The sequence below is a fragment of the Cetorhinus maximus genome, chromosome 13, assembly GCF_964194155.1.
Source record: "Cetorhinus maximus chromosome 13, sCetMax3.hap1.1, whole genome shotgun sequence".
NCBI classification, from domain to species: domain Eukaryota; kingdom Metazoa; phylum Chordata; class Chondrichthyes; order Lamniformes; family Cetorhinidae; genus Cetorhinus; species Cetorhinus maximus.
Window position 1 is genome coordinate 93,256,317 of NC_135891.1, and position 20,599 is coordinate 93,276,915.

The window sequence follows — 20,599 nt, forward strand, 5'->3', positions numbered from 1 at the left end:
GATCTGCTGACCCTCCTGCTGTCAGTGATGTCATCTTTCCCACCGGACATTAAACCCAGGCTCCAACTGTCTGCTGATGGGTGTAAAAGATCCCATGGCATTGTTTTGAAGAAGAGCAGGGAAGTTACCTCAGTATTCCAGCCAATATTTATCTCGCAATCAACATCACAAAATCATTACCTGGTCATTATTGCACTGCTGATTGTAGGAGTTTGCTGTGTGCAAATTGGCTGCTGGATTTCCTACAGTACGTAAGTATTGAATAGCTGTCAAGCGCTTTGAGCTGGTCGTGAAAGGCGCTATGTAAAATACAAGTCTTCATATTGCAGTTGATTGGAGAGAAATTCCATTCACATCCTAAGGAGAATGTTGTCAGTTCAATTCACAGAGACGTCAAAGAGTTGGGTAATACTGTGTCATCTTTAATTAAACTTAGCACACCTATTTGAAAGTGTTCAATGCTCTGTCCTGTCTACCTTACACCTTGGAGCAGCTGCTGTTGATGGGTTATGAGCGACGCTGGCAAGACAGCATTGATCGTTCTCCCCCAGATAAGCTGAGAAAGTGGTGGCACGGAGGAGTGTTCTTGAATCACTTGCAGCCATTCTTGCAGGATTGGAACAGGTGGTTGCAACCCGGAATGTTACGGAAGGGAAAGATGTATTCGTTTAGGGATCGGGTTGGTTAGATTGGAGTTAGTTTTGGTTGGGATTAGGCAACATTTGAATTAGGATGGGTTTCAATTAGGTTGGGTGCAGTTTGATCATTTTAGGTTTAAGGCGAGATTAGATCAAGTTAAATTTGCTGAGGAAGTAACATTTTTCTAAACTTTGGTTATGGTGTCGAATGTCCAGGTGATGAGATTGGGAGATACTTGTATTAACCAATCTCTAGGTGCAGTATTTAGATTGTGGGGCAGGTATGTGAGCAATGGGAAATGAAAGGAATCTGGTTCTGCGTGTTTCAGGCTGGTTGGACTTGTTTTGGCGATGGTCCCCCTCCAACCCGCTCTGGCTCCCCGCAGAGTGAGGTCCTCTGAATCTGATTGAGACCCTAAACCCCCGCCCCATGACTCTCCCACTGGTGGCTGCTGCCCTGTCACTGGTACCGAACCCTCTCTCACCTCTAGTCACGCCTTTCCCTCTAGTGGCTCCTCCTCCCCCTCACTCTCTGGTTTGAGGGGTTGACTGTTGGTGTGTCAGACCGGTGAAGCAGCTGCGACCGGTCCCGGAAAAACTGCGAAGGATCCGGTGTACCCTAGGACCATGGCTTCATTCACCTTCGGGGGCAGACACCAGTACCTGCAGCTGGTGAGCAGGTGAGAGGACAGTGCCCGGGAGTGGAACTGGAGATTGATGATTGGTAATGCCCCAGGTCTAGGGAGCTGCCTCTGACTCCCGATAATAAAGTCTATTCCCTGACCATTTGATTTGTTTCCCCGTCTTCATTTGCTGCTCGCTGTACACACCGAACTCTGAAGTCGATTAAAACGGTGAAAAATCAGTGTGGGAGAGACTGTTGCAGTCACAACTCTTTGGTCCACGATTTCATTCGTTTTAACCGTTTTCAGTTGTGTTTCAAGAGAAAACGGGTCTGTTATTGAAAGAACAGAGTGGGACCCTTTAATAACTTCAGCAAGTGTCACTGAAATAAATTACAAATTCCACAATTGTAGCTTAACTTTAACCAGCAACTGATATTAAAGGGTTTAACAAGTGAAGAAATGCCAGAAATGATCTTGGGATACATGACCTCGAAACCAGAAAGCGTTGGGAATATATAGCAAATCAGTCAAGGTATGAAAGAGCTTGAAGAGTATGAAAGTTGGTTAATGTTTTGGGGTAAATCCTTCTATCAGATCACTGAGTGATACCGTTTAAACGTAATTCTGTATAATCTCTGTGTGAAATGTAAATTCAGACTTGTTAAAGTGAGGAAGCTAAGTAGTGCACAGGTTACACACTGGCACATTATTTATAGGTAAAAGTCCAGCCCAGACTGATGGAAATGCAAACGGGTCCCCAGGAATAATTTGTTCATATAACTTAGGAATATTGCAGTCCAGCTAGAGTAGGAAATGCGAAATCGACATTGATGTTGTTGAGGGGTGGGGGTGTTCTGAGGTTGGGGCTGAGGCACATTATTGGAGCTTAAGTAGAGGGAGCTTTACTGTGCAAATCAACTGTGCTGTTTCTCACTTGCGAGTTCTTGGTGGGACATTGTGGAGGGAGGTTTACTCTGTATATAACCCATGTTGTACCTGACCTTGAGTGTATGGTACAGTATGGAGGGAGCTTTACTTTTGACTTGTGGTACCTGATGTGAGAGTGAGGAGATAAAGTAGAGGACCCTTTAGTCTAGATCTAATGCATGTTGTGCCTAATCAGAGAGCGCTTGGTACCATCTTTGTACTGTCCTTGAGCCACAAGATTCTCAATAACTCAGCTTCCTTCCAACTCTGGCCTCTTACACATCCTTCCTTTTGCCCCACCATTGGCTGCAATGCCTTCAGTTGTCTGTGTCCTTGGCTTTGGAATTCCCTCCATTCCCCTGTCTTTCCATCTCTCCCTCCTCCTTTCAGAACACCTTAAAAGTCTCTTTTTTACTAAATTTTTGATTACCTGTCCTAATGTTTCTTTTCTTGGCTCAGTGTCAATCTTTTGACTAATTATGTTTCTGTGAAGCATCGTGGGATATTTTCCTACATTAAAGACACTAGATAAATGCAAGTTGTTGTTGACATTGGGCATCTAAAATGGCAGGTATCCTTTAAACTCAAAGTTTTAACTTCTTTTAAAAAAATGAAATATATTATGCTTTTAGCATCATTGAAGTGAATAGTTCCTGACTGGATGGCAGCATATTGGTGGATAGATGACCGCTTTAGCTTTTTGATGGGTTGGATCTGATATAATTCTTCAAGCTATTACCAGGGAGCAAAGGGAAACCTTGAGTCCATTCATATAGATGCAAAATGTTAGGAGTAGTAAGATCACAAGTTACTTCGAAGTTAAGAAAGTCATTTAGCCCCAGCTTAGTTAATCCATCCCGAATGGTCCTAAAACCTCAATCATCGAGTTCGATTTGTCTTGAACAATTGCAAGATTTTTTTCCCTCTGCTATTATCTCTGATAGTTTATTGCAAATGTTGATCAGATTTCTGTGAAGGAGAAAGCCTTTTACCAGCTTGAGTCTGAACTCTGTCTTTCTCTGGCAGTTTAATCATCTTCTGGATTTACCTTTTCCAAGCCACTTACTATCTTCTATCACTCTATACGATCGCTTCTCTCACACTTTCTTTAAAAGCTAAGAAGCCTTTTTTTATTACTGAGACCTCTGAGATTAGGTCTCAGCCTCACAGTTCTTCTACCATGTCTCAATCTCTTATGTCTCGGCGACTAGAACTGGCTATGAGTCTTCAAGCAGCGCCTGTTTTGGTTATAAAATTTAATGTTCCATTGGCTTTATAATTGCTGCTCTGTATTGGCTGGAGATGTTAAATGCTGAGTATTCACAGACTCTTGGGTTTTTTCCAACTTCACCTTTCGCTATTGTAACACCATTCATGGAGATGCTTATTTTTCTTCAAATCTGCAGTACCTTACATTTGTCTGTATTGCATTTCATTTGCTATTGTTCTACCTATCTAAACAACAACTCTTTGCATTTACATAGTGCCTTCTAATTCAAAGAAATGTCTCAAGGTGCTTCATTGAGGGGCAGTCAAAACAAAAGCTTTGTCCAGTTAATTTCTGAACTTCTGACTTTGATGGTCCTGCTTCAGTATCTTGTGCAAATCTAACACATTTTCTTTGGGTTTCTCAGTCCAAGTCATTGATATAAATTTAGTGGTCCCAACACTGTTTCTTGGGGTACTCTAATTAGATGCCTGTTCCACCCTGACATAACATCCTCTAACAAACTCCCATTGTTTTCTACTCAGCTGCCAATTTTTTATCCTGGCCCACAATTTATCTTGAATCCTCACATCTTTGAGTGTAATAATTAGCTTTCACATGGAACCTTATCAAATGCCTTCTAGAAATCTTAGCACAGCGTGCTAAGGGATTCCTTTAGAGCCTTTGGGATGTAATTTCCTTATATAAATCAAGAAGGTCACTTAAGCAGGATCTTCCTCTTCTAAATTCCTTGACTGTCATTTACATGGTTAATATTAGACTGATAATACCTGTTAATTCCATGATATTGTACAAAATTGAAGACTAAACATCTGTAGTTGCCTGTGTCTGCTTCCCCTCCCTTTTTGAATATGGGCACCACATTTGCCTTTTTCAATTTATTGGTGCCTCTCCAGTGTCATTCTCACCCTCATGACAATTGTCAATACCTCAAATCTCCTCCATAGTCTTTCTCAACTCTCTGGAATAAATACCATCCTGCTCCGAAGATTTATTTGTTTTGAGCCCTATTAGTCAAGCTAATATTTCCATCTTATTTCTATTGATGACTTTGATGTTGCTTGGGTATCTCTTCTTTGTGAAGAGCATGTTGCTGATTTCTGTCCTTGGAGGAAGTAAATCATTAAGAACATTTAGTAATTTGTACTCATCCTCTGCTACCAGCCTGTTTAAGGTTCCTAAATGTTCTTTGTCTGCCCTCTTACTGTTATAATATTGAAACAGCTTCTTACTGTTGTATCTTGTGTTTAGAGACTTGATTTTATATAGGTCTCCCTTTGCCATGATTATCACTGTTTTAACTTGTTTTGGTGTCTTCTGATATTCACTTCAGTGAACTTTTCTCTCATCCTCTCATCCCTTTTCACCTGCAGGATGTGTGGAGTCATTTTTCTTCTTCACTTTTGATTTTTTTAAAAAATAAGCCATTTAGGGTTAAGCTTGTTTAGCATGAGCTTCTGGTGTGTGTTATTTATTTATCTCACAGGTTCAACATTGTTTCTACTTGTCCTCTACTGAAATGTTATTTAACAGCTATCTGTGATCAGCAGGTTGTTACCTTATTTGTTTGAGCTGGGAACTTTTAAAGTTATATGCCATGAGCTCAGCAGCTCTCCCTCTCTACTGCCCCCTTTCACCCCCACCCCATTCTGCAAGCTACAAGCTCTCCTGTGCAGGGGGAATGTTTGGAGTGAAGCCCTGTTATTAGGTGAGAAAGTGTTGAATCTTACTGTGGGCACCACACTAGTTTATTCAAAATAAATGCAAATTCTGAGCCCATTTGAATGAGTTGAGCTATTCCTGTTGGCCTGACTACCTGTTGGCTTGTGCCTATCTGCCTGTCTGCTTATCTGTCCTGAATGTGACATTTTTTGATCCTAAGTTTTCACTTTACTGGGCATAGTGTAAACCTAGAGCTGAGAATCTAAATGTTTACTTTCATTTCTCGATTCTCAAAGTACCTGCAGCATGTACTGACTTGGAAAAGATCTAATCTAATTTAATTGCATGCTAAGCAAGACTTATTCACAGGATCACAGAATCACACAGTGCAGAAGAGGCCCTTTGGCCCATTGAGTCTGCACCAACATGTGAGAAACACCTGATCTACCTACCTAATCCCATTTATCAGCACTTGGCCCATATTGCTAGGGATGAGGATGCAAAAACAACAACTCCAATTTATAAAGCTCCTTTAACTTGGTAAAACATCTCAAGGGGCTTCACAGGATTGGTTATCAAAAAAAAACTTGACATTGAGTCACACAAAAAGATATTAGGGCAGGTGACCAAAAATGTGGTCGAAGAGGTAGGTTTTGAGGAGAGTTTTAAAGGAGGTGAGAGGTTTAGGGATGGAATTCTAGAGCTTAGTGCTCAAGCAGCAGAATGCACGGCCACCAAAATCAGGGATGTGCAAGAGGCCAGAATTAGAGAAGCACATAAATCTTGGTGTGAAGGGTGGAGTGGGTAGGACGGGGTGTAGGGTCGGCATGTGGGTATTTATGGAGTGGAGGAGATTATAGAAATAAGGAGGGTTGAGGGGGTGGAATCCAAAGAACCCGGTTACCCTGTTCCCCCATGGACTCTGTTCAGTTTTCGCCTGTGTAGCTTACCCTCACCCATTACTGCAATTAAATGGCACTGCTCAGGACAACTGATCCTGGGCACAGCTGCTCCATTTGGTGCTGGCCAAGAATCAAACTTGGATGAAATGCTTTTACAGATAAGTCGGTAAACAAATTTGGTGTAAGTACCTGACTGAAGCTCCCAGTAAATGAGCCTGTGATCATCAGGGCTGAATGATTGCTGCTGCTGCATATGGTGTTCAATTTGCTGGGAGTGTTTGCATTGTCTCTCTGCCAGACTGTCCTCCCTGTCTATCTCCTTCTCTTGCTCTCACTCGTTTTCTATGACACTGTCACTCTCTGTGTACGCCTCTCTCTCGCCCCTTCTTACTCGGTCTCTGTCGGTCTGACTCTTTGTTTGTGTGTGTGTGTGTGTGTGTGTGTGTGTGTGTGTCTTCATTAGGAGTGAGTTAGTACCTGTATTGTGAGAGTTTTTTATGACCACTTACACAGTGTACAGTTTGCTGGTTCACTCCTAACCTGGTTTCAAATTTTAATGTCATGTCAATTACATTGTTAAGGTTAAGAGAAACGGATGATGGATATTAATTGTCTTTGAGCACATAAATAGGGGATAGCTGGGACACTGGGTTGAGTGGAAGGAGAGCCGTGAAATTGAGTAAGTTAATAAATTCTCTCAATAATTAAAAGCTCTGTCTTAGTTTCGACTTCACCAGCCAGCTTGGATCTTATTAACATCAAGGAGTGTGATTGTTGCAACGATGCTGTGTTACTTCCTTATAAAATGGTGTGGTTCATTTGGTTTAGAGTCTGTTGCAGGTTACCTCAGAATAACTGATAATTTCAGCCTCTGTAATGCAAATTATGGTATCTTTAATTGTCACATAAATTTCATTGCTCTAAAGATATTTTAATTTTAAAAAGTGGTTATAAAAATGGGTGTGGACAACAAGTCATGCTTTTATTTACATGACGCTGTTAAACTATTTTTCATTGCACATTAAGCAAGAAGAGAATAAACAAAATAGAAAAACCAGGGAAAGAACAGAAATACTGAAATATAACAAGGAATGTTGGGACCCATGTTCAGGGGGCCAGAAGACACATCATATATGCCATTTTATACAATGGAATTACCCAGAATTTAAATTTGATGGGTTTTCCACTAGCCGTAAAACTTAAGCATCTTCTTTTTAACTCTTTTTCTAAATATCATTTTGTTCCTCCTGGGCTTTCTGCTTTTTGTATTCTCCCTAGCATCTCACCTGTGTGTCACCACCATTTTAACCTATGGGTAACAATTATTTTTAGTACAAGATGAGTGATTATACATATTGGAATGTGTAGGGTTCAAAATACAATTGAGATGCATCTGATCAGTCACTGCCTGTGATTGCATTCTCCGCCAAATACCTATTTAAAGTACTGACTCGCCTGTCAAACCTGGTGGTGCTGTGGCTGGTTTTTAACTCATGCCTGATGCAATGGGGGTGTGGGGGGTGGGGGGGGGGGAGGTGGGGGTGGGGACACCTGGTGAAAAGGGGATTGCACAGCCCATATAAACAGCAGACTCCTTGGGTCAGGGGAGTAAAGTTACATCATTTTAAACAAAATATAAATCTAAACTATGGAATTTTGGCTGCCCAGCCTTTTTGCATATTTAATAATGAGCTGTGCACCACATACCCACCCACTCCTTGTACAGTCATTTTCCAAGGGGTGGTTGTGACAAGTGGAGTTGTTTAAAGTTTAATGTAGAGTCCTGGGGTTTCCTTGATGGCACAGCACATATTTAATATAAAAAAGAAGTAAAACACCAAGAGCACATGGGGTAGTGGTCGTGTGTGGTGCTTGTATTGATGGGTGCTAGTGATGGTGATGATTATGGTATCAAGGATAAGGATACTGGTTTACGTACATATATGTCAATAGGCTTTGCTTGTTCTGTTTGGTCAAATGCACAACAAGCTTATGCTGAGTCAAATCTAATTTTACTCTGTTTTTATTTTGACACCATGAATTTTAGTGCATGCCATACACTTTAGACTTCAGGCCTTTGCCTCTGTACTCTAACCGTTTTCTGTCTCATGCTTTTCCACATCAGATACTGGTAATCCTAGATTAGCATCCTGAGTTACTTGTGATTGCTTTAAACCAGCACTGAGGCATTTGGACAGGGTTGACAGGCAGCTGGCACCCAGGTTGGCACATGCCACCTGCTCACAGACTGGACTGTGCCAAGTGGGGGGCAGCTGGCACCCAGGTTGGCACATGCCACCTGCTCACAGACTGGACTGTGCCAAGTGGGGGGCTGACACTTACCACCTGATGTTCATGGGCTGTCCTCGTTGGTGTTTGCTGACTTCTTTTTGAGCTGGCAATGAGCAGTTGGCATTGGCCATCTGGTGCTTATTGGCTGCCATTTGCCAGTTGGTGCTGCTGGGCTGGTAGAGGTCCTCTGTTCATGAGTTGGCCTTTGCCAACTACCACTCAGATTCAGTGGAGGGAGCATGTTTGCTTCAGTTGCTTCAACAATGTTTTCATAACTATGGGAAATACTGTTGAATTTTTTAAAAAAGGGACTACGTTTCTCCCAAAACTGAGCGTGTACTGATGTCACTATTTTTGCGTAACTGCTATACCTTCCTGTGTTATTTGATGTGTTCCATCACCATAGCAATCATTGTGTTCTTAAATATCAGCTTGTTGATGTTTCTTTGTAGATGAATTTGGATCTATCCCAATTATTGCAGATGTGTGCAGAATATCAGGACCAGAAGAAGCTACCCATCCCTGGCCTCTATCCCTCTCATTATAAAGGCTAATGTTCCATTTTCACGTTCTTGATTATTTGTGATCATGGAATTCAGAGTGTGCAACATGGGGTTGTTTCCTGGTCCATGTTATCTTTCATGGAGATAATGGACGGAAAAGGGCCATTCCAGGACATAGAGAACATGAGATCCTGTGAAAGTAGCCATTGTCACTGAACCCAAGAGAATATTAACTGCAGGGCCATGGGAATTTGTAATAGTTAACCTCTCACCCCTTGACTTGTGTTTGATGTACTCTGGACCAGGAGAGAGGGGACATGGACATCCCCTTTGAAAGTGGGAGGTCTGAAATAAAATGTTGGGCCAGTGCTGTGTCAGATTCCAGTGGAGAAGGTACAAACTCTTCACTGTTTCTGAGGGAGGAAATGAGGGTGTTGAAATGTTGTGTGGTACTTTCCTGAACTTAGAAAGATACACATTTTGGGTATTGGTGGAGGGATCCCAAGCTGGTTTTGAATCTCTGGGGGCTCTGATGGTGACACTAGGTTCAGAAAGAAAAAAATGTCTTTGTGTAGTCATCCCTTGCAGTTCCACTAGCCATATGTCCCCAGATTTCCCTCTAAATATGAAATCCAAAATAATAGCTGTTTGTGTCTGTGCTGATGCACACAGTACCTTTGCAGACTAATCCTGGACTGGATGCTTGAGGCTGTACTGCTACATGTGGCCCCTTTATCCTTGCAAAACAGCTCTAGAGTGGACCTTCTGCTGAAGAGTGGGGATCCAGTCACGGGGTTGGATAAGTTGTTAACAAAGAGACTTGAACCTCTAGCAGTTTGTTCCTCCATCTGGATGTGGCCTGCAACCCTAATGGGTTTTGGAGTTATTTTCTTTTAAGATTAACAAAGCGTTTGGTGTTGTGGGTTAGTGTCAGAGATGACAGGAAACAAGATTATTGTAACCAGTTCCCTTGTGACATTGTTCACTTCCCAATTACCCAAACCACTGTCAAATAACTTGGCTGCAGTCAGTGTAGTGTCCAGACTTAGACTGGGTGGCGGGTTTCCTACATTTCTTGCTTATTTATCTCCCTAATTCCCACCAGTAGTGAGATTTCTTTCAGTAATTCTTCTTTGTTATAAAAACTGGTTTTACTGTCCCCGGTTCTAATCCTTGAAGGTTCACCCTCAAGTTCTGATACCACTATGGCCACATCACTCCGAGAGGTCCCATACTTACTGAATCGAATGATAGTCACTAACCCTTGACCATCCTTTTGCACTTGACCGTGTTTGTAGGTTTCTGCAGCTTGCCCTCTAAGGTCATAACACTTCCTTTAACTTACTGGTTATACAGTTTTTGAACCTCTTCATTCGTAAGTTTTCTTCTTGTCTTTCATGGGGAAGCTACAGGGTAAAAAACCCAACCTGGGGTTGAAAAGGATGCTAAGGTTGTTTGCAATCTGCTTCAGCCTCAGCCAAGGGCAGCTGTAGGGGCATTGTGGTCCTGCTGAGTGTATGCAGTTTGTGGTGGAGGCTGAATTTGATCATCCCAATGTTTAGCTGCAGGAAATGGTAGCTGACCCAATACTGGATGTCGAACAAACAATCCAACAACACAATGGAATGGTGAAGAGAAGTGATGGAGAAGTAGATCTTTCTGTCAACAGTGTATACATGAAAGCTGGAATATTCCCCAATTTCTTGGATGAATGCAGCTCCAACAACGCACTGGAGGTTCAACACCATCCAGGACAAAGCAGCCCGCTTGATCTGCACCCCATCCACAAACTTAAACACTCACTCCCTTCATTACCAATACACACTGGCAGCAGCATGCACCAGCTATAAGTTGCGCTGCAGCAACTCACCAAGGCTCCTTCGACAGCACCTTTCAAACTCGTGACCTCCACCACCTGGATGGACAAAGGCAGCAGATGCATGGGAAGTTCCCCTCCAAGCCACTCACACACCATGCTGACTTGGAAATATATCGCTGTTCCTTCACTGTCATCGGGTCAAAATCCTGGAACTCCCTCCCTAACAGCACTGTGGGTGTTAGGGACTGCAGTAGTTCAAGGCGGTGGCTCACCACCACCTCCTCAAGGACAATCAGGGAAGGGCAATAAATGCTGACCCAGCCAGAGCCAGTGACTGGGATTGTGATATTATCTCTCCTCGATGTAGTTGAAAACACCATCCACCCCCACCCTCCTCCCAACACCCTGTTCTCCAGCTGAGTGGAACTGTTCTTGTTTGGTTTCATTCTTACCTAACTGGTCACATGCCCTACTCCCACTGAATTCCCTCAAGAATCCATCCGTGGCTCCTTGTCTACATGCTGCACATTGCTGACATCATCTGAAGGCAAGCGGCCAGCTTTCATGTATACACTGTTTGCAGAAAGATCTATTTCTCCATCACTTCTCTTCACCACTCCATTGTGTTGTTGGATTGCTTGTTCGACATCCAGTATTGGGTCAGCTGCCATTTCCTGCAGATAAACATTGGGATGATCAAAGTCAGCCTCCACTACAAACTGCATACACTCAGCAGGACCACAATGCCCCTGTAGCTGCCCTTGGCTGAGGCTGAAGCAGACTGCGAACAACCTTAGCATCCTTTTTAACCCCAGGTTGGGGTTTTTACCCTGTAGCTTCCCCATCATCAAGACATTCACCTCTGTATCATTTCATCCCATCTTCAGCTGGAACCCTCATCCATGCCATTCTCATCTGCAGACTCGACTATAGACCACATCCTCTGCCCTGCAGAAACTTGAGCTCATTCAAAAATCTTCTGCCCACATCTTATCCTTCACCATGCCCCACTCACCCATCATCCCTCCATTTGCTGTCCTCCTTTCAGTTTCAATGTCCCTGATGCCCCAAGTCTAAAATTATCACCCTGGGTGTATTGAATTAAATTCTGGGCACCTCACTTTAGGAAGGATGTCAAGGCCTTAGAAAGGATGCAGAAGAGATTTGCTAGAACAATCCCAGGGATGAGGGGCTTCAGTTCTGTTGAGAGACTGGAGAAGCTAGGATTGTTTTCTTTAGACCAGAGAAGGTTGAGAGGAAATTTGATAGATGTGCTTAAAATCACAGTTTTGATAAAGTGGCAGAACAATTGGTAACTTGTGGGGCACATATTTAAGGTGATTGGCAAAAGAACCAGAGGCAACATGAGGAAACAGTTTTTACACAGTGGGATGTTGTGATCTGGAATGCATTGTCTGAAGGGGTAGTGGAAGTAGATTCAATAGTATCATTCAAAAAAGATTTGGATAAATACTGGAAGGAAAATTTACAGGGCTGTGGAGAAGGAGCAGGGAATGGAACTAACTGGGGCAGTTCTTTCAAAGGGGCCAGCACATGCATGTGGGGCCAAATGGCCTCCTGTGCTGTATGATTCCATAATTGAACCTTCGTGGTTTCGCCCGCTTCCTATAACTTCTGCCATACCTAAAACTCCAAGCTCCCCATCCGTTTAATTCTCGCCTCTTGTGCATCCTGCACTTGTATTAGTTCCAACATTAGCATTAAGCTCTAGAATTGCCCCCCTGAGCCCCTCTATTCTCTCCCTCACTTCCCTCTTTTAAGATCTTCCTTAAAACCCATCTCTTTGGCTAAGCTTTTGGTCAATGCTCCAAGTAGGCCCATCTTTGACTCTGTTTTCATTTATGTTTTGATTTAAGTTTCTGTAAAGCAGCTTGGATCATTTTCCTACGTGATATAAATACAAAATGTTGTTGATATTCACCATCTTGGCTCATTGGTGAATATACACGGCTTGAAATGAGGTGTTGGAAGTGGCCACCAGGAAGTAATCTATAAAACCTCAGGAGAGAGAGGGGAAAAGGAACCCAGAGGAGAGGTAATGAGCTCCAATCAGTGTTAACCTTGGCTCAATTGATAACTCCCTTGCTTCTAGGGTCAGAAGGTTATGGATTCAAGGCCTAATCCAAAACATGAGCATGTAATCTATTGACACTTCACTGCAGTGCTGAGAGCGTGCTGCACCTTTTAGTGAAACTGAGACTCCATCTACCCCTTTGAGCGGACATAAAAGATCCCATTGCTCCATTGGTGGAGCAGCAGGGAATTGCTCCCTGTGACCTGGCCAGCATTTGTCCTTCAAATGACATCACCTTATTCATTATTCATCTCATGCTGATAGTGGGTTCTTGCTGCGACTATTTTTCAAATCAAAATGAAGGATTTTGGGGTCTCCCAAAGACCAGGCTGGGGCTGTCTACCTGCAAGTTTTTGCTTGAATCATTTTCTGTCTGGTTTGCAGTGAAGAGGTCACTGGTGAATTAAAGCTGCTCATACCGCACTACAAAAGGAGTCCACTGATGGATGTGCAACAGCCCAGCCCCTCCACAGCACCATCACATGACATTGTGAGTACCACCAACAGCTGATGAATGGAGTGTTTGATATCTGTACAAAAAGTTCAGAGCTTCATGAATAATGGCAGCAATTTGATTACCATGTTTCCCTGCATTACAAAAGTAGCCACATTTCATTGAGTATGAAGCACTTTGGAACATCCTGCAGTGCTAGTTAAATTGACTTCTTTCTTCCTAACCGCTGTCACCTATGTGTTGTGTTTTTTAGCCGCTCAGATTTGACCCTGTGGAGCCCTTCGATTTTGAGGTACATGTAGCCAATCAGATGGCGAATCCGGAGCTGGAATCACTGCAGGATCTGGTGGATTTCCCTAAGGATGATGTTGAGGTCATGTTATCTTCTAGAGAGTACCGGACTGTTAACCCCGCTGTCCCAGACGATTGGTAAGTGGAACGATTCAGAAAAAAAATGCAACATGGAATTGCACTGAGACTTTATTACTTCACTTTTTTAAAATCATTTTTAATTGTTGGATTTAATGCAAATTAATGAAGGGTTAGAGTGGGCACAGAAGTGTATTTATCCTCTGCCGGTTGCAGGCCAGTATCAGTGACTTGCTGCTGTACTAATCTGCTGCTGTATGGAAACATAAACATAGAAAATAGGAGCAGGAGTAGGCCATTCAGCCCTTTGGGCCAAGGGTGAGGGACTGCAGTTACACAGAAACGTAGAAAATAGGAGCAGGAGTGGGTCATTCAGCCCTTAAAGCCTGCTCCGCCATTCAATATGATCATGGCTGATCCTCTATCTCAACACCATCCTCCCGCTCTCTCCCCATTCCCCTTGACGCCTTTAGAGTCTAGAAATCTATCTATTTCCTTCTTAAATATATTCAGTGACTTCTGTCTTCTGTGGTAGAAAATTCCACAGGTTCGCCAGCCTCTGAGTGAAGAGGTTTCTCCTCATCTCAGTCCTAAATGGCCTACCCTGTACCCTGAGACTGTGACCCCTTGGTTTAGACCCCCCCAGCCAGAGGAAAAATCATCCTTACATCCAGTCTGCCCAGTCCTGTCAGAGTGCTATACATTTCAATAAGATCCACTCTCATTCTTCTAAACTCCAGTGAATACAGGTCTAGTTGGCCTAATCTCACCTCATATGACAATCCTGCCATCAGTCTGGTGAACCTTTGCTGTGCTCCTTCTAAGGCAAGTATATCCTTTCTTTGGTAAGGAGACCAAAACTGCACACAACACTCCAGGTGTGGTCTCACCAAGGCCCTGTAAAGCTGATTAAGACATCCTTGCTCCTGTACTCAGTACTATGCATCAGTATTTTGCTCTTATACATGTAGATAATTGACTTATATGTATGTAATCTGCCATATGTTTCTTTATATTGTTCCTGTACATGACTGTAGCTCACCCATGTACACGGCAGTATCTCTCCCTGTACACTTCGCTGTCGTGTCTTATAACTCGCTGCCTTGGGTTTGCGATGTGTGCATCACCAAATCACCTGCTGGCTATGAGACTAATTCATTTGGACCACTCTTACCCCTGGCAGAACATGCACTTGAGCATTAATGGTAGCCCACCTTTTGCTCTTTTGTCTTTCAAAGCTCAGACCTGATCTTCATCACTTGAAGTTCAATTAAAAGTTAGATCCTTACAAATTGCAAGTGCTTGTGTCAAATGGAGAAAGTGGAAACTGTGGCTTCTTGGTTTCTGCTTAGCTATTGACCTGGTTTCCAAAATGATGTGCCACATGCTGAACTTCCCTTCCCCATGTTGTGTGAAAGTAGAGATTAGAATTGAGGCGATCCCACTTTATTCCCTGAGTGGTGAAGAGGGTCTCTACTGATTCGCTGGATTGCCCATTAAATTTTAATTTATAACAATAAAATGTTTCCAGCAACTTGAAAAAAGTTTTAGCAAATTGGCTAATTTATTAATTGCACGCCAAAATATTTCTGCCATATGTTTCTTGTATCAACCTTGTCTCAATGGTGGCATTCGCACTTCAGAGAAAGGCTTGGGTTCAGGCTTGACTGCAAGATTTGGACACAATCTAGGCAGGACATGGTGCGGTGCTGGGGGTGTGCTGCATTGTCGAAGGCGGTGTTGTTCAGATGAAACACTAAGCTGAGTAGCCACCTGCCTGTTCATGTAGGAGAATCCACGGTAGAACAGCGAATTCTCCTGGTTTTCTTCTTGAAGCATTAGCTCCAAAAATAGATTAGGGTCAATAATCTCTTCATTGTTGTGTGCAAGGTGGCTACCATAGTTGTCTATTACAACAGCAAGTGTGCAGTGTAATTCATTGGATGTGAAGCATTTTGGTTGCCCTGGGATATGCTTTGTACATAAGTTCTTCGATTTGCTTTCTTTCCTTCCTGTTGTACTTTTTTAGGACAAGGAGTAATCCCCTTCATGTTTTGTCTTGACAGGAATAACTTGACCCCGCAGGTGAGGTCATGTGTTGAGACTTACACCAAGAACTGGCTGACAGTTACCAGGAGGTAAGTGAAATATCCTCACCTCAACCAGTGCAGCCTGAATGCTGTCCAGAGTTTCTACACGTTATTATATCAGACTATGTCATTAAAAATCGTAATTCACTAAGTGTCCAATGCATCCAAAAAGCACAAAGGATACGGATTTTTCAAATTCCACATTGGCTAGAAAGCAACCAAGCAAAGCAACAAAGATTTGTTCTATATACCTCCCAAACCAGTTCCAGTCACCTCTCTGAGAAAAAAGTTTCATTTGTGCAGCTGTGTTGGATCATCCCTCACCCGCTTCACAGTTTTAGGATTCATTTTATAACAAATAACAGAAAAATTCACCAGTTCTTGAAAAAAATTGACAAAATTTACCATCTATTTACCATCACACCCACCAGCACCTCCACCATGGCTTGTTCCTCTCGGCTGGCCTTGGAATTGCTCTGTGCTCAGTTTTTTGAACTTCAGTCTTTCAACAGAGCAATGGATTCTGCTGTTTTCCATCCAGGTACATATGGAAACTCGGAACCCCTCATTCTATACAGCCCACATATGGCTGAACTGTGCTTCCCTTATTCTAGGCATCCACACACATCTGAGCCGTACTTCCTTCTTTCATACATGGACGTACAGTTGAACTGCATTCCCCATGCTCTGTACAACTGCACACAACTGAACTGCTCTCCTCACTCAGCAGAGTTTGGCAGGGGGGAACAATTAGTCAGGGGTGCAAGTGATGGCTGGCAGAAGCCCACAGGTTTATGTACTTGTAGAAGGTTTTATTATCTATTTTTATCATTCTTGTTAGTGGAGCCAGAAGGAAAACTCCTCCCCTTGATCTACACCAAGATTAAAAAATAAATAAAAACGTACCTTTTTCAGAGACAGCCTCCAGTGGTCCTTGAAGAACTGCTGGGGTGGCTGCCAAGTGCCTGAGAAAACTGGCCATTATGCGCTGCTGTCTGTCGCTGGTGAGATTCACAAAGGGGAACTTAAACATGCTTCAAATCTCCTTATTTACATATGCAAAAGGCCTACTGCCTGATCCAGGCATGAATCTGAGACATCTGTGCAGCAGCCTTTATGGCAGGTGGCACACTTCTGACAGAAAGAGGGCAAGCACATGGCCTGCCACATTGGATACTTGGGTGCCGATTTTATGCTTGTGAAACAGAGTTTGCTGAAGTGGGCTGGGAAAATAGGAAAATAGGATAAAAGGTAAGGTGGTAGAGAAGCAGTGGCAGATATTTAAGGAGATATTTCATTACTTTCAACAAAGATCCCATGAGAAGGGATACATCACCTGTGTCTATAAGGAAGTTAAGGATGGTATAAAATTGAGACACAAGATGTACAATGCTGCAACGATTAGCCATAGATCAGAACATTGGGCAAATTTAGAAATTGGCAAAGGATGACAAAAAAAAAATAGAAGGGGAAATTAGACTGAGAGTAAACTGGCAAGAAATATAAATGTAGCTAGTAAAACCTTCTACAAGTATATAAAAAGGAAAAGAGTAGCTAAAGTAAGCGTTGGTCCTTTAGAGGGTGAGACTGGGGAATTAAAAATGGGAAATAAGAAAATGGTAGAGACTTTGAACAAATATTTTGTATCCATCATCACAGCAGAAGACACAAAAAGCATTTCCAGAAAAGCAAGGGGCAAAAATGAAGGGGGATCTTAAAACAATCACTAGAGGAAAAAGTACTAGGAAAACTAATGGGACTAAAGGCTGACAAGTTCCCTGAACATTATGGTCTGCATCCTAGGTTCTTAAAAGAAGTGGCAGCAGAGATAGTGAATGCATTTGTTGTAATCTTCTAAAATTCCCTGAATCCTGGAAAGGTCCCAATGGACTCGAAAACCACAGATACAATGCTACTAGTCAAGAAAGGAAGAAGGTAGAAAACGGAACTATCAGCCAGTTAGCCTAACATCTGTCACTGGGAAAATGCTGGAACCCATTATTAAGTAAGGATAGGACATATAGAAATTCATAACAGAAATCAGGAAGTCAACATGGTTTTATAAAAGGGAAATCATGTTTGACAAATTTATTAGAGTTCTTGGAAGATGCAACAAGCAGCGTGGATATGGGGAACCAGTAGATTGAATGCATTTGGATTTCTAAAAGGCATTCAATAAGGTGTCACGTAAAAGATTACCACACAAGATGCCAGCTCATGGTATTGGAGGGGGTGATTAATTTTTATATTCATTTATGGGATGTGGGCATCATTGGTTAGGCCAGCATTTATTGCCCATCCCTAATTGCCCTTGAGAAGGTGCTGGTGAGCTGCCTTCTTGAACTGTTGCAGTCCCTGTGGTGTTAGGGAGGGAGTTCCAGGATTTTGACCCAGTGACAGTGAAGGAATGGCGATATATTTTCAAATCAAGATGGTGAGTGGCTTGGAGGGGAACTTCTAGGTGGTGATGTTCCCATGTATTTGCTGCCCTTGTCCTTCTAAATGGTAGCGGTCATGGGTTTGGAAGATGCTGCCGAAGGAGCCTTATTTTAGCATGAGTCTTATATTAACGCGGATAGAGGGCTTGCTAACTAACAGGAAATAGAGATTTGGGACAAATGGGACTGGCAAACTGTAACTAGTGGAGTGCCACAGGGATCAGTGGTGGGGCTTGCCAATGATACCCATACCCATAAAAGAATAAAAAAACTTTATTAATTTTGTTGAATCATACATTACAGCACAGAGGAGGTGGTTTGTCCCATTGAGTCTCTCATGCTCTTTCAAAGAGCAATCCAGTTAGTCCCAATGCTCTGCTTTTCCACAGATACCGGCAATTGTTTTCTCCTTTGGATATTTTATGCAAATGCCTTTTGAATCTGTATCCATTACCTTTATAGGCAATGCATTCCAAATTCCAACCACTTCTTGTGTTCAAAAAAATAATAAATTTTTTTTGGTCATGCAGGTTCTGATTCTGTTGCCAATTGTCTTAAATTTGTGTTATCTCGTATCCATCTTTCAACCATTGGAAGCAGTTTCTCTCTGCTTACTCTATCTAAACAGTTCATGATTTTAAACATCTTTATCAAATCTTCCCTTAGTCTTCTCTGCTCTAAGGAGAACAACCTCAATTTCTGCAATCCTTCCACATTACTGTAATCCCTCACCTTGGATCCCTTTTAGTAAATCTCTTCTGTATCTTCTCTCAACCCTTCACATCCTTCCTAAAGTGTGGTGCCCAGCATTGGATGCAGCACTCCAGCTGGGACCAAACTAGTGTTTTGGTTTAACATAGCTTGCTGCCTTTAGTGCAGTGAAAGAGCAGCGATATAGTTCTAACTTGGATGGTGGCGTTCCCATGCGTTTGTCCTTCTGGGTGGTAGATGATAGGTTTAGGCGGTGCTCACAAAGAAGCTTTGTGAGCTGCTGCATTGCATCTTGCACACACTGCGGCCACTGTGCACCAGTGGTGGAAGGAGTGAATGTTTAAGGTGGTGTATGGGGTACCAATCAAGTGGGCTGCTGGGGTTCAGTGTAACCCATGTTATTGATATATCCGAAGGTATCCGAAGTACAGCAATGGGAGTCGGAGGAAAGGACTGGACCTTCCTCATCAGATCTTTGAATGCGATGAAAGCTTCAATATGGAAAAGCAAAGTTTCCAGGTATGCCACCATGAGAGTCCTCCTTGTGTAGCAAGGGAACTAAGTACCAAGAATATCATACAACAAATTACTTCAGAAAAAACATTCTCAATGTGAACAATCAGGAATTTGTCCACTATAGTTAAAAGTTAATTTGGTGGATGGTGTTGTGGGAAACACAGCAGGATTTAGGTCAAATATAGTGGGCTGGCAGTGAGTGGTGGTAGGGAGGGCAGAGTGGGCTGGGGGTTAGTGATGTGGGGAGGAAGGCAGGGGTTAATGGAGTGTGCAGTGTCTGACTGTTGTGGTGGAAATTGTTGCCTATTTTGACATAGTTTGCTCTTTGAAGTTTAGTTCTGTGAATGAGTGATTGGTCTCACACCTGTTGGTTGCAACACAAATGTTTCTTTTTATCTTTCTTGCTTTTTTAGGGCTGTGTTTCATTGGTTTGTTTTTGACATATATCGCTGCTTCTCGGTTAACTGTGTGTGTATGTACAGAACTCCACTGCAGTCCAGACTGTGTGTATGTATACAGAGCTCCACTGCAGTCCAGAGTGTGTATGTACAGAGCTCCACTGCAATCCAGACTGTGTATGTACAGAGCTCCACTGCAGTCCAGACTGTGTGTATGTACACAGAGCTCCACTGCAGTCCAGACTGTGTGTATGTACAGAGCTCCACTGCAGTCCAGAGTGTGTATGTACAGAACTCCACTGCAGTCCAGACTGTGTGTATGTACACAGAGCTCCACTGCAGTCCAGACTGTGTGTATGTACAGAGCTCCACTGCAGTCCAGAGTGTGTATGTACAGAACTCCACTGCAGTCCAGAGTGTGTATGTACAGAACTCCACTGCGGTCCAGAGTGTGTGTGTACAGAGCTCCACTGCAGTCCAGACTGTGTGTATGTACAGAGCTCCACTGCACTCCTGAGTGTGTATGTACAGAACTCCACTGCAGTCCAGACTTTGCGTATGTACACAGAGCTCCACTGCAGTCCAGACTGTGTGTATGTACAGAACTCCACTGCAGTCCAGAGTGTGTATGTATAGAGCTCCAGTGCAGTCCAGAGTGTGTATGTACAGAGCTCCAGTGCAGTCCAGAGTGTGTATGTACAGAACTCCACTGCAGTCCAGACTGTGCGTATGTACACAGAGCTCCACTGCACTCCTGAGTGTGTATGTACAGAACTCCACTGCAGTCCAGACTTTGCGTATGTACACAGAGCTCCACTGCAGTCCAAACTGTGTGTATGTACACAGAGCTCCACTGCAGTCCAGACTGTGTGTATGTACAGAACTCCACTGCAGTCCAGAGTGCATGTATGTACACAGAGCTCCACTGCAG

At 43.0% G+C, this 20,599-nt stretch overlaps 1 protein-coding gene across 6 annotated transcripts in view; it reads left to right on the forward strand.

Annotated features, from left to right (window-relative positions):
• Window positions 1-498: 498 nt before the first annotated feature.
• LOC144688839 (dedicator of cytokinesis protein 7-like) overlaps window positions 499-20,599 on the forward strand; it is a 207,841-nt gene continuing 187,740 nt past the window's right edge. For 4 of the 6 annotated variants that reach the window (XM_078555826.1, XM_078555828.1, XM_078555827.1 and 1 more), the window contains exons 1-5: window positions 499-624; window positions 13,077-13,182; window positions 13,400-13,575; window positions 15,582-15,653; window positions 19,171-19,273. In XM_078555826.1, coding sequence (XP_078411952.1) covers window positions 503-624; window positions 13,077-13,182; window positions 13,400-13,575; window positions 15,582-15,653; window positions 19,171-19,273 — 579 coding nt within the window. In that variant the 5' untranslated portion in view covers window positions 499-502. Of the gene's footprint in view, window positions 625-1,080; window positions 1,319-13,076; window positions 13,183-13,399; window positions 13,576-15,581; window positions 15,654-19,170; window positions 19,274-20,599 lie in introns of those variants that run through there. The other 2 variants (XM_078555829.1, XM_078555831.1) reach the window with 2 other exon arrangements.